Genomic DNA, 13,581 nt, shown 5'->3' with positions numbered 1-13,581 from the left:
TTTCTGTACTGTGCTATCAAGATTATATATACATGTATAAAGCATTTTAAATTACTTTTCTTTTACAGATTACTTTACTGGATTGACTATGGACAATATCCACGAATTGGAAAAGCTCTTTTGGATGGAACTAACTGGAATCCTATGGTAACATCAGGAATAAGTAACCCTAGAGATTTAACTGTCGACATGGTAACTCATGACGTGTATTGGGTTGATTCCAAGCTGGACATGATCCAGAAAGTATCGTACAGTGGCGGAAACAGACAAGTAATACGCAGAAACCTTCCCAACCCCATGGGAATCGCAGTGTACATGCAGTCTGTATTTTGGGTCGACCGAAATCTCGCGACAGTTTTCAAGGCATCCAAGCACCCGAATAACACATCATTGCCGATTACCGTGAGAACGAACTTACCTCGCCTTAGAGACATTGTTATTTTCGATGTGACAAACCAACCGCCTGATGATCACAATCCTTGCCTGCGATTAGGAAACGGAGGTTGTGATCAACTGTGCTATTCGTATCCGAACGATCAAACTTCAAGTCACAAGTTCAACTTTAAATGTGATTGTGCAACTGGACAGCTTTCGGACAGACAAAAGTGTGATCCTGTGTCTGAGTACTTGGTCTTCTCGACGAGGACTGAAATTCGAAGCATTCATCTTGATCCTAAATCAACAAATGTTCCCTTCAAACCTGTGGTAAGTATTCTTCTGTTTTCAGATATTTTAGTCTGTGTGTGATTTCATACATCGTTATCTTAAAATATCAAAAGTCTTTAATGAGATATTGATTGATTGATTTTTTATATTATGGGTGCTTAAGGACATAGGCTATATTTGCCTGTCACGCAATACTGAAACATAACTGAGGACATACCTCTAACAAGAAAATAAAATATATCTTGCAAAAACTTCCTCATTCCATATTTAAAACTAATTCATTCAATCATTGCTTAACACAAGGTGAAAACTATAATGTCTGTGGGGACTAAAATAGCCTTTCTAGAGTACTGCATTGGACCACTTTTCCTCGAATATACTCGATCCAATCTCCCACGCTCGAGTGTTATATGCTTGCGTACCGCACTCATAGTGGAATGATTGGCCACGTCCTGTATTTCAGAACCAAATAAGCAGCACTGTCAACTTAAAACCTATACGTGGAAGGAAAACACTCTACGCAATTACAATTCTAAATAATAATTCCATATATTATTATGTAAGGCTCAAACACAATATATATGAAAGTATGCAATATCTACAGATGGAAACGTAAAATGGATACACAGTCCTGCCTAAGCAATCACAAATATCGTAACACAGTCCAACAAGCCAGACCCTGTGGCCGAGTGGTTAGCACATCACGCTGCGATGCCAAGGGTCCCGGGTTCGAATCCTGCTTGGGCTTGGATGTTTGTGAATGTCCATTCATCAATTTCATCATTTCAACACTCATCCCCATCTTCGCAAATTAGCCAAAAGGCACAAAACGTGAAGTAAAATAAACTAAATCAATCAATCAACCAATCAGTGCAACAAATACGTGTACATAATTGTTCACTTACCGAAAAGGATAATCATATTCTGGGTAATAATGAAATTTAGTTATAACATTCAATCGAACATCATTTTAATATGACAATAATCGTAGAAACATAAATCGTCACCCTTGGTAGTTTCAGCCCATAATCATCTATTTAATTTTCACATATCTTGGTAAGATATACAAACCTGCATTTTAACATGGAGATTATGACTATGTTCACTTATTTTTCAATTTCACTTTGTCTTTTACTTCACGATCCATATTTGAGGATCCATTACCATAGACAAATGATGGAAATACATGTACTAATAGGGTTCGAGAGTTCGAGCCTATTCCGCTCGTTCGATCGTTTTTTGCTCCAGTGCAAGACCTATCAATTCTACATGCCATCTATCGTTGCCCGTGTGAACTATTTGCCGAAAACGCTCATTGCAGCACTCTTATCCTTAGCTATTAAAAGCTGAGGCTATAAAGGGGCAAAGAAGGACAAACACAGGACCACACAGCTCTACGGAGGATTATAGTGGCTGTAGGTCCAGTCACCAGCACCTCGTTGGCCTGGAACATTGCAGTTACTGGGGGTGTACTACGTGAAAGTGAGGTTGACTTTTGGGTGCCGTACTAGAAGATCGCCCCTTACACCCCTTTAACTGGGGTGGAGCTATAGATAGACACTCTAAAATTGGGCCTTTTTTGTGGAGCATCTATATATAGATGGTATTTCAAAATTAACTGTTCTTGTATTGTGGCAAGTCATTTTTATAGACACCACTTTTTCGTGCTGTTATAATAATCATTAGTCTATGTGGGCTACTGGCCATCAAAAAATCCATTGTTGATGCTTTGTCAGTTCCTGAATAATATTTTTTGCAATATGGGATTAGAGCTAGTTGGTAGGGTGTCTTGGCTGCTGTGCTGGAGACCTGGGTTCAATTTGTGGGGTGGGTGTTCTGAGGTCGTAATTTTACCAGCCTAGTCCCTGCGTAAACCAGCTCTGGGGCTTGCCCAGCCTCAAATCAACATGTACTTGGGGGCAACCCTGGAGGGTAAAGGTGCCCGGAGCATGGTGCTGATCACATCACCTTCAAAATAGGCAATATCGAGAATATGTAGTTGGGGGTGGGGCCCTACCCCCACATCCCCTAAATGTGCCTTCAAGGCATGGTACTGCATGCAGGGGGAACCTTACCTTTGACTGTACCTAATATGGAATGTTTATTTGCGACTTTTCATAATTAGTTTTTGCATTATTTACGATGACATGAATTTACAGTTCCATATATATAAATGTTTTTTTTTGTTGTTTTTTTGGTCATATTTCCCTTCAATGTCGCCACAGGGAAGGGGTTAATGAGATACGTTGTAGGTTAGACCTGGCAAGAATTTGTGGCAACAATCATGCTGCATTTTATCTATACAAGTATAATGACTTTGTTATTGACTACATTCTTTGGTTGATATCCTTTTCTTCCCCCAATATCCATGCTCTCCCTAAGTACACACCCCTCCCCTCTCTTTCATTGGGACACACGTCTTTCCATGTGTTCTACAACACAATTCAACCAGTCTTGCTCAAATATCAGCAGCAATGTCATGGACATATTCTTTGTAAGAAAATTAATGCATGGTGTTATAGCAGTGAAAAATCTGATCAAAAGCAGTATATGAAATGACATTTTGGTTTTAAAATTGTGAATATAATCATAAATTTGATTTAAAAACTGCACTTAATACACAAAATAAACATATCCCTTCTAATAGCACATTTATGTAGTTACCAGACTATTAAGTATGTTCCTGTGTAAAGGGGTTTATTTTTGCTTCTCAAATATTTACAGTAGAATTAATCAATTTTCCATAAATTGCATAACTCACAGGATAATTCAAACTTCAGAAAGTGTCACATCAGTAAATAAACTTTAAATTTTGTGTTGAATAGTCTATTTCGAATTTTGCAGTTCATTTAACATCATGTTGTGATAAAACAGCTTAGGAAAATGCATCTCACACCTTTCAGAAACATGAAAAATGAACATTACAGCATGTTATTATTATAATTATTACTAATGCTTACATTTTCTATATTTTTAGGGCAACCTGACAAACGTAGTTGGAATCGATTTTGATTATGCTGACAAGCGCCTTCTTTTCACTCAAATCCGTCCATGGGTACGCATATCATATCTGTCTAGCGAAAACCCAACAAGCAACGACATACACGATATCATAACTAAAGGCATCAACCCTGAGGGAATAGCATACGATTGGACACAGAAGAAAGTTTACTGGACCGACTCAACAAACAACAGCATTTACGCTATGAACTTGGATGGCACAGATTTGGTTATGATTGCAAGGGTTGAGAGACCCAGAGCGATCGTTGTTGATCCATGCAATGGGTAAGTGTGTGTAGATCTACCTAAGGTAGGGGAGGTGGGAGTCTATGAACATATGATTGACTTTGTAAAAAGGTCAGCAGGTGTCAAATATTGAAAACTCAGTAGCCAAGAATTTTATAGCAAGAGCGTGGGGAGTGTATGATAATATGAGGGGTTATGCCTGATTTTTTAAGTAGCAAGTCTTTCTGCATTCTCTACTAATATTCTTATCTTTAGAAAAATCTACACCAATAAAAGTGATGCAAACCTCCCTCTGGGTGCATCACTGGCTCTTCAAGCTCATTACCTTCATTATTTCCACAAAAAAACAATGTAATTTGTTTACTGGTACTGATTTAATGACCTAAGTTACCAATAATATATTGATCAGGTAGTAAACAATAAACATTTGGTATATATCACCTCATTCAGGGGTCCCAATGACCTGAAAATCGTGGAAAAGTCAGGTAACTTGATGTAGGGTAAAAAAAAGTTATGGAAATATCAGAGAATATCATAGCATTACATGCAAAACCAGCAAGTGTTGAATATGGATGTTTAAGATACTTGTAAGCCCAAATTTGCTGTAACAGGTGTTCAGCTCCCCTGTGCTTTTCACTATGCCATGAAGGCATGTAGCGGGTGTGGAGTTACGCCCAACACTTTTTTGATCACAGCCGAATATGTTCATAATTAAAAGTAATTATTTAAAATATAGGGTTTCTTGAAACTGAAGTCATATCAGTCATATTTCCACTCTTTTACCCCTTTATGTGAGAATGTGGAACTACCCCATTGGAATCACCCTTGATGCAGAGCGGGATGTCATTGATCACCTCATGGAAGACCAAGTCATTGAAATACTTTTAGTGTCCATTAACCTATGCTTATGTGTAAATTAAAGCTAGTACTTTCTTCTAACAATCACATAACTACTTATGTCACACCCTGTAATTAAAAATCAAGTATTTTACATACTTGAAACTACAGAGAAATGCTACAAAATTTGACTTTCTTAAAAAGATGACCACAAATTACCCAATGAAAAGCTCCTTGATAGGGCTTGATCCTAAAAATGCTGTTCACCACATAGCTTAGTTTTTATATGCATAAACAATTAATTATTTTTAACATAATTTTAAAGTTCTTTCTTCGTTGTGTCTGCAGCACATTGTACTATACCGACTGGGGACGATTTGGAACATCAGGGAAAATCTTCCGAACCACCATGGCGGGATCATTGAAGAAAGCTATAATAGATCGAGACCTATCTCAGCCTAGTGGGTTAGCAATTGACTATGATGACAGGATGTTGTACTGGACAGATGCTGTACGCGAGAAGATTGAAAGATCAAAATTGGATGGTACAGATAGAGAGGTAAATTTCACATCAAACCTTTTCTAAAATAATAATTCTGTGGTTCATTCACCTCCTTAATTAATGTTATGTAACTAGAGGATTGCATTTGTATTTGCTTTAAAAAGCACTTGTTTTACAAAGCCAGAGTATGTGAATTAGAGCTTCATAATAATAAAATATCAAAATAGTAGAATTTTGCACTAGTTATGAGTTTTTTGTAGAAATATTGCAATGGTAACATTTTTAAAAATAATTTTGTTGATATACCAATGTGCTTTTATTGACTGATACCATTAGAGTACCAATTAAGCTGTCCCACCCCTAGTATGGAGTAAACAATTATGAAAATATCGTTTCAGGTTCTGATACAAGCTACTATATATCCATTTGCCATCACCATCCACGGGAATTACATGTACTGGACCGATCTTCAACTGCGTGGAGTGTATCGTGCAGAAAAACATACCGGCGCTAACATGATTGAGTTGGTGAAGAGGCTCGAAGATTCTCCCAGGGACATTCATGTGTACTCGACCAGTCGCCAGAAATGCCAAGTGAATCCTTGCCACATCAACAATGGCGGATGTGCTCAGTCGTGTCACCCAGGACTAAACGGAACGGTGAGTTGGACAAGAAACTTACATCAAAATTTTGCAAAATGACATTCTTTGTACTCTTAGGATGGTTTGATTTGTAGTGTAAGTATCTCCCAGTTTGGCTTGATACACAAACACCAAACCAGAAAACCCCATACAAGCTGCAAGAACTACATATACAACATACCATGTGAATGCGAACACACACAAACACACACACATAGGAAACTCTGGATTCACTCTAGAGAAGAGGTTTAGGCATGTGCAGACTAATTTATTTGAGGGTGCCTGAACCACTTGCCTGATTAACCAGAGTTAACTCTGAATTTGTTTTTGCTTTACATATTATTTACCCGAGTTATCTCGTTAAAATCGCACAACTACAGTGCACTTTTCTGACAGTCTCGTTTGAGCTTTAATAGGTGTTAATTCCCATTTTGGCCACTAGGTGGAAGGTGTAGGTAGCTTGTCGAGGTACTGCTGCCATCTACCAGATTCCCGTGACACTACGTAGTTGTTGCCTTTCCAGTGATGCGAGAGGAAAGAAGATTCGTCGCGAGTCAAGATACTATTGCCCACATTGCGATGTTGCACTCTGTGTTAGCCCATGCTTTCGGGTTTACCACACTGTGGGTAACATTTGATGTGAGACAGTATGTGTGATAGTCTGTAAACTTGGACAGCATTAAAATGTGAAGACATTTTATTTTCGACAGTTTATATGCTATTTTCAAACATTTATAGTAGTTTCCTTATATGTACGAGTTAACCCGGGTTAATAATTATGGAGGATTTTTGAATAGTTTTGTGGCCTTATTTGACCCCAAAAATAGAATTTCGTTACTGTTCCTTAATTGCCGATATTGGTACATTACAAACACACAATAAAAGAAAAGTGTAAAATATGGACCATTTTTTGGAAAATAATGTGTCAGGCAAGTGGTTAATTGAGTCTGGACAATCTTAGTTTAATTGTCCTAACTTTAGGTTCCTTTTTTACTTTTTGGTATATGAGGATGGCATGAGTGTTCGCTATCACTTTCGGACAGGTGTTCTCATCATTGTAACGATATTTATATTATCGAAATAATGAAAGTTAGCTATTGAAAATCGGTATTTGTATCCAACTTTTCTTTTTCTTGTGGGTGCAATGCTATTGCAGTCTTCTTCTTATGTTCTTCTTGAAGGTTCACATAACCACTTTTTGTACATGCAAAACAATCTAACACAGTTATTTTTAGTGGCTTTTATTGATTTTATCTGTGATGTTTTGTCCTGGTTTCCCAGAACTTTCTCAAGCTACACTAAGATATACATACAAAACACAATCTCACATGGCTAGTCATTCTACACTTCTAAGGAAAGAATGTGTGTATCAATAAAAACCACTAAAAATAACTGTTAGATTATTTTGCATTCTTCTTATGTAAAAATGTAAATAAACAAATAAGCCTTATGAGTTGAAGACGGTTGTATTAGGAATTGAGGCTAAGTGAGGATTTGTAAGGAGCTTTGTACAATTTACACAGTGAAGAGCAACTTCTTTACTATGAGGGTGGGCTGAAAAGTTTTGCCTGTTGATTAATATCTCTGGTTATAGTGAACAGAATTTAATCAAATAAAAGACAATGTGTACATTGACATCTTGGCTTCAGTTCTGGAACATCACTTCCCCACATAGTCACCATCCACTTCCACGCACTTCCTCCAACGGCGCACCAGTCCTTCGATGGTGTCACGGTAAAATCCTTGCCTTTGGAGTGACACCACGATCGCAAAGCACGCTGGACGTCCTCATCTGATGAGCAGTGGTTTCCCTTAAGGTGTAAAGTAGCCGAGCATGCATGGAGTGAATCACATAGAAGTCAGTGAAACAACATTGGCGATTAGGGGGCAATCTCCCCCCCCCTCCAACTTTTTGCTAGTCTTTTTAAGGCTAAGCCTCGTCTACCTTGCCACTACTGACACTAAAAAAGAACCAAATTCGAAACTGACGAATATCTTAAGAAGCCATTCTTAACAATAGTTCAAAATTTTATAATCATCCCAGTGTAGAATTCAAGCAAATATGGTATTCTCTCCTCAGAAAATAGAAATAGAAGGATATGTAGAGCAAACGTTATTACAGAATTCCAAAGGGCATCATGGAATACTTCGTTTGTGCACTGGATTTTTAGTAAAACCACTGGTCTGTTGTAGGTTTGACAGAAATTTGTTTGGCTGAAGACAAGAGAAGAGGTGCTCTCTTAAAACGTAGCATTACAATAAGTATAGTTAATAGCACTGTACAATGGATAATGTCGAATTAATATTGCATGCTAAGATATTCTTAATTTGAAAGAGCTTGAGAAAGCTGAAAGATATTTTTTGTGAATCTGCTGTATAGGAAGACAAGGTTGTAGAAGAGTTTTCAGAATTGTAACAATGTTCAATATTGGGATTGTCAGCAGAGCCCACAGTAGTGTGTTTTATTAAAGTTCACAAAGTTTTCTTTCTAAAACTTAAATCCTGATGGTGAAATAAATGTTAGCGACATAAATCTAAATATAATTACTAAGAGTAAGTTTTGTATAAAAAAAATCAAACATTGAAAGAATTTATTTGCAAATTTGTGTAATGCCATAGTAAAAAATAAATATGACACATGTATTCTTTGTGAAATGATTTCTATCATTCATTACAAGTTTTATAAGCTTTGTCTTTGTTAGGAGAATTCTTCTTGGCATTAATTAGCTAAAAGTTTCTGATTCTGTAATCAAAAGTAGTTGATATGTATTTGATTGTGTATGACAATAATGCTATAATTTTGATATTACGTAGGAAAATGCAACATATATTTTGCACCTATAGAAAGAGTGAACTGTATCTTATAGCTTATTAGTAAAACTTACATTTTGTCCCATATTTTGTAGAAGAAAGATAATTAATAACATTTTTTTTCAAAAAAGAATCATTTAATCAAGATTTGACTGTAATCAGGATGGAAATGGTATATAGCATCACAATAACTGAAAAGTAAATTGCATGAATCACACTATAAAAGACAAATCCTGTAAATGTAGTGTTAACGTGAGTATTATAAATCAATTTTCTTAATTTTTAGGCTGAATGTAAATGCAATGACAGTTCAAAACTTGTAAACGAAAACCGCATGTGTGTTCCAAAGAACTTTTCTTGTGAAGCAAACAAATTTTACTGTCAGAACGGCAAGTGCATTTCTCGAATGTGGGCATGCGATGGAGATGACGACTGTGGAGATAATAGTGATGAAGATCAGAACTACTGCAGTAAGTATTGCACATAGTAATTTCCTTTTTGATTTAGTACATATTTTTAAGATTCATGTTCACATGATCATAACATAGGTCACCACACCTTCTAAATGAAAAAAAAAATCCATGAGTTGTGAACATATTCCCAGTACAATTACTGGAAACAAAGACACTATTTAAAGCCGCGAGTAATGAAAAACATTTTTTTTTTACTTGACGCAACATTAAGTACCAATAATAAAACTCAAGATATTACAGGACAAGAAATAAACACAATATTGTCTTAATCTTACCAAGAAGGTATATTCCATATGAGAGGCCACGTTAACCACCACAACACATGCGTATGACAAAGTGAAAACCCATGTGCCTTTGAGGAGGTAAAAAAATATAAAATATTATTAAAAGTTGTAAAATGTTGAAACAATTGTATTTCAAGCCATAAAAGCAAGGTTTTGATTAAGATACATCAAAGTGAACATATTTATCACAGTGTGTTTTTAATTATAGTTTGATAATTATCAGAAGCCCTGGTGGTCTAGTCAGTAAGACATCTGACTGCCACGTGAGAGTCCCAGGTTCAATTTCCAGGTTGGAATTTTCCTTCCTTGTTCCCACAAAACTCTGAGGCCTACCCAGCCTCAAATAAATGTGTACCTGGAGGGTAAATGTGGTTGAAGTATCGTGCTGATCACATCACCTCTAAAAATGGCTGAGATTGAAGAATGCGTGGAACCCTACCCCCCGCATCCCCTTATGCATATCTCATGGCATGGTGCAATGTGCATGGGGAACTTTAGCATTACCTTTTGTGATAATTCGTAAGGATCTGTAAAATCTGTCAAATATAACGTACAGCGAACCTTTCCTATCAGGAAATTGCTACAACTACGTAGGGAATGTCTTGTCAGACATTGAGAGAGAGAGAGAGAGAGAGAGATGATATTTTGGGTGAGACCGTGTTGACACAAGTCCACAAGTGGCAGGTCAGAGTCTTTGTACGGTCGCGACCATAAGCCTTCACCACAGAACTTCAGCTACAGTACAGAGACAGGTATACCTATTCCTAGAACCATGCTGATCCAGTCTGTAGGAGTTTAAACTCAAGTGTTGTGCCTTTGCCATTTGAGTGTGTAAATAGTACCTCTTGTACCTTACCATCAGGCAGTGGTCGGAAGTAGCGTGCTACTAGTAGCGCCGCTACATTTTGAAATTGTAGCTGTAGCAAAGCTACAAAGTTCCTGTAGTTGTAGCGAAATTTTTGTATATGCAGTATACTTATTCCTATATACTTCAATTTACTAGAATCAATATAGTAATTTTGAGCTGGTAATAATAATTGTTATTGGGAGAAGCAATACAATTTCTACCCAGGAGGTTCATAAAGACAAAATCTATTACTCAGAAAATCTGGTTATCCATCATGTTCACGACAATTATCATTCTTGAAAGAGTCAGTAAGATATATTTCTCATTCATATCAGTCTATTAAAAAATGAAATATTTATTCTCAAGAAAAATATGTTGATATATAAACATAAATAATCCTACCAAATATATTTGTGTATAGTTGTAATCATTAATTTTTGCCTAATTGCAATACTCAGATTTCAATTCTTAATTTGAATTTATGCCACTTACATAGGTACGTTATTCTCAAACACTATAGTAAAAATTAGTAACTGAAGAAACACTGCTATCAAAATTATCGAATGGCGAGAATCGTGGTAAAAAATAACAGAATCTACTTACAGGTAAGTACAACTATCATACTAGGGTCTTCTTTTAAATATCCATTTGGTTGTATGAAGTTTTTTATGCAGAAGTTGCGCAAAAGTAAGCGAAGTAGCGAGTAGCGAACCGAGCTACTTTTTGGTAAATGTAGCTGTAGCGAAGCTACATTTTTCGAAGAGTAGTTGTAGCTGTAGCAAAGCTACTTTTAAAATGTAGCGTTCTGATCACTGCCATCAGGCTTACCATGAAAGCGAGTTGCTCTATAATCAAGGATGAATGATCAAAGAGCTACATCAACCCAGTAAGATCCCACATACCTGAGGGTATGATACGAATTATATCAGTGCCACCTATTAAGGATTTTTATTACAGTATCATGTATTATGAATCTTAATTTTCTGTCTGGACTGTAGCAGTAAAACTTACACGATGCTTTTCTTTTATTTCCCAGCATTCCACTCCTGCAGTCCTTCTGAATTCCGATGTGCAAATGGACGCTGCATATTCAAATCATGGAAATGTGATCATGAAAATGACTGTAAGGATGGTTCAGACGAAGAAGGCTGTGACTACCCACCTTGTGCTGATGGAGAGTTTACATGTGGGAATCATCGCTGCATCCCCATGTCACAAGTAATTATCAGATATAAATATTATTGTCATGGTATTATGTGTCGGTGCTTACCCGCAGAGCAGTTCGTTCTGTGATTATTAGGCAAATTACATACTCAACTCTGATCACTGTGTTTGTCAATAAATTGATCACAGTTAAGCGATAGCTGAGCCAATATTAAAGCTGTTACATCGGAATTGGCCAGTACTAGTGATATTGGTAGGGGAAAGTATCGGTTGGAATCAAGGCTGCCCACAGGACTTTTTCTCAGGGAGGGCAGGAGTGGATAAAGTGGGGAAACTTGGAGTGATGCTTTCCTCCAGTTAAGAGAATTCTTATAAAGCATCTCCAGCACTAGGATAATTTGCATAGGCACATAATCTGCTGTCTTTCGTGGCACCCTCGTCTATGTTCTCATGCTACAATTTCAAAATTTGAATTATATGAAGTATGAAGTCTTTTCAGATATCTCAGGGGGCATTGCAGGCACCCTGGTTGGAATATATTCACCGGTACCTTTCTCAGTGTCCGCAAAAATGCAGTGTGACACTCGCAGAGATGGATTAACCTGACAAATATGCAAAATATGAAATGTTCATATATTTTGCAAAATATTATATGAAAATAGATTGTGTGATTAAATAACAGCTACTTTAATATTCAGATGTAATTCCTGAATGTTTTTTAAAGAAAACTCGGGTAAATTCATGCAGATGAGTGTTAAAAATACTTACATATTAAAACTAATCAATATTTTGAACAAATTTTTAATTGTTCTAATTTTCAAGCATTGGTATCAGTGAAAATCCAGAAGAGCATCTGCAAAAGTATTAGTTCAGCCTTACTAATAATAGTCGTTAGTAGTTTTAAAAGTAATCAATAGATGCCAATACAACTCAGATTGACAATAGGATAGGATAACAAACAGTTTTCAAGCTTGTAAGTGTTCTATTAATTTTTGATTGTCATTTGTGATCAAGGGCCTCCTTAATGGTGCAGTGGTAACATCAAATGCCTTGTAATCAAGGTGGTGTTAAGATTCGTTACCTAGTGGAGGCACACAGTGGTCTGCTCTGGATTCCACTTTAAACTGTAGGTCCAGCCTCAATTAGCTTATTTCTGCATAAAAGTTGACTTAAAACTCATAATCAAATCATTTGTGATCTAATTACTGACATTCCCCTCAAATCACCACTAGCCTAACAAAGAAGACATAACTGATAAAATTCATTATATTTCTGCTTGCAGCAGAAAAGCATGAGGAAAAGAACTTTGTTTTTATGTTTCTTCTTCTCTTTGTCATGTAGATCACACTGCATGGTTCTAACAAAGCTTTCAGGTTCAACTCTTGTGTTAGAAATGGTTGGTTGGTTGGTCGGTCGGTTGGTTGGTTGGTCATAAAAAATATTTAATTATCCATCTTCTTCATTATGACTAACCAAACGTAGCTGAAAAGCAACATGGATTAAGGAAAACAAGAACTAAGGAGAATATATTGAAATGTCTTGTTTACTTAAGATACAACAAGATAATTTTTCATTGTAGTTTACGGTTGTTATACGCATAAGAACACAGTTTTTTTGTTGAGCGTGTGTTCTCCTGAAGCATCATGCCAGCCCCCATGGCAGAGTGGTTAGCACATGGCACTACAATGCCAGGGGGCCTGGGTTTGGATTCCAGCCTGGGCGTGGATGTTTAGAATTAGAATTTCTTAGAATTAGAATTTCTTTATTCATGGGCGAAGTTCAGCCTGTGGCTGCTCTACCACTTAACCCGCAAAATCTACTACAATAAAACAGATAAAATACAATTACTACTATAACATACGGATTCCATTACATTTTCACTTCTAAATATTTCAGTAATTAACACACTAAAAAGATAAAAAAAAAAAAAAAAAATTCTCTCATTCATACACATCAAAATGTTCATCTTGGGTTCGAATCTGCTCATTTTTTGTTTTGATTTGATTTCAACGTAAGCATGCTGAATCTAGTCATGTGTACTGATGATTTGTCCTTGCTCATGTAGAAGTACTTTTGTTACTGCCCTTTTAAAGCTGTTATATGTCGCACA

The 13,581-nt window shown here is 36.6% G+C and overlaps 1 protein-coding gene across 1 annotated transcript in view; it reads left to right on the top strand.

The window, feature by feature from the left end:
• mgl (low-density lipoprotein receptor-related protein megalin) overlaps positions 1–13,581 on the top strand; it is a 262,815-nt gene that overhangs the window by 190,370 nt on the left and 58,864 nt on the right. The window contains exons 29-34 of the mRNA XM_083143948.1: positions 69–705; positions 3,644–3,951; positions 5,098–5,308; positions 5,650–5,910; positions 8,990–9,173; positions 11,344–11,525. Of these exons, the coding sequence (XP_083000074.1) occupies positions 69–705; positions 3,644–3,951; positions 5,098–5,308; positions 5,650–5,910; positions 8,990–9,173; positions 11,344–11,525 (1,783 nt within the window). The remainder of the gene's footprint in view (positions 1–68; positions 706–3,643; positions 3,952–5,097; positions 5,309–5,649; positions 5,911–8,989; positions 9,174–11,343; positions 11,526–13,581) is intronic.

The sequence above is a fragment of the Lepisma saccharinum genome, chromosome 22, assembly GCF_977018435.1.
Source record: "Lepisma saccharinum chromosome 22, izLepSacc3.1, whole genome shotgun sequence".
Taxonomy (NCBI): Eukaryota; Metazoa; Arthropoda; class Insecta; order Zygentoma; family Lepismatidae; genus Lepisma; species Lepisma saccharinum.
The sequence above is the reverse complement of the archived record's forward strand: the minus strand, read 5'-3'. Positions and strand labels throughout refer to the sequence as shown.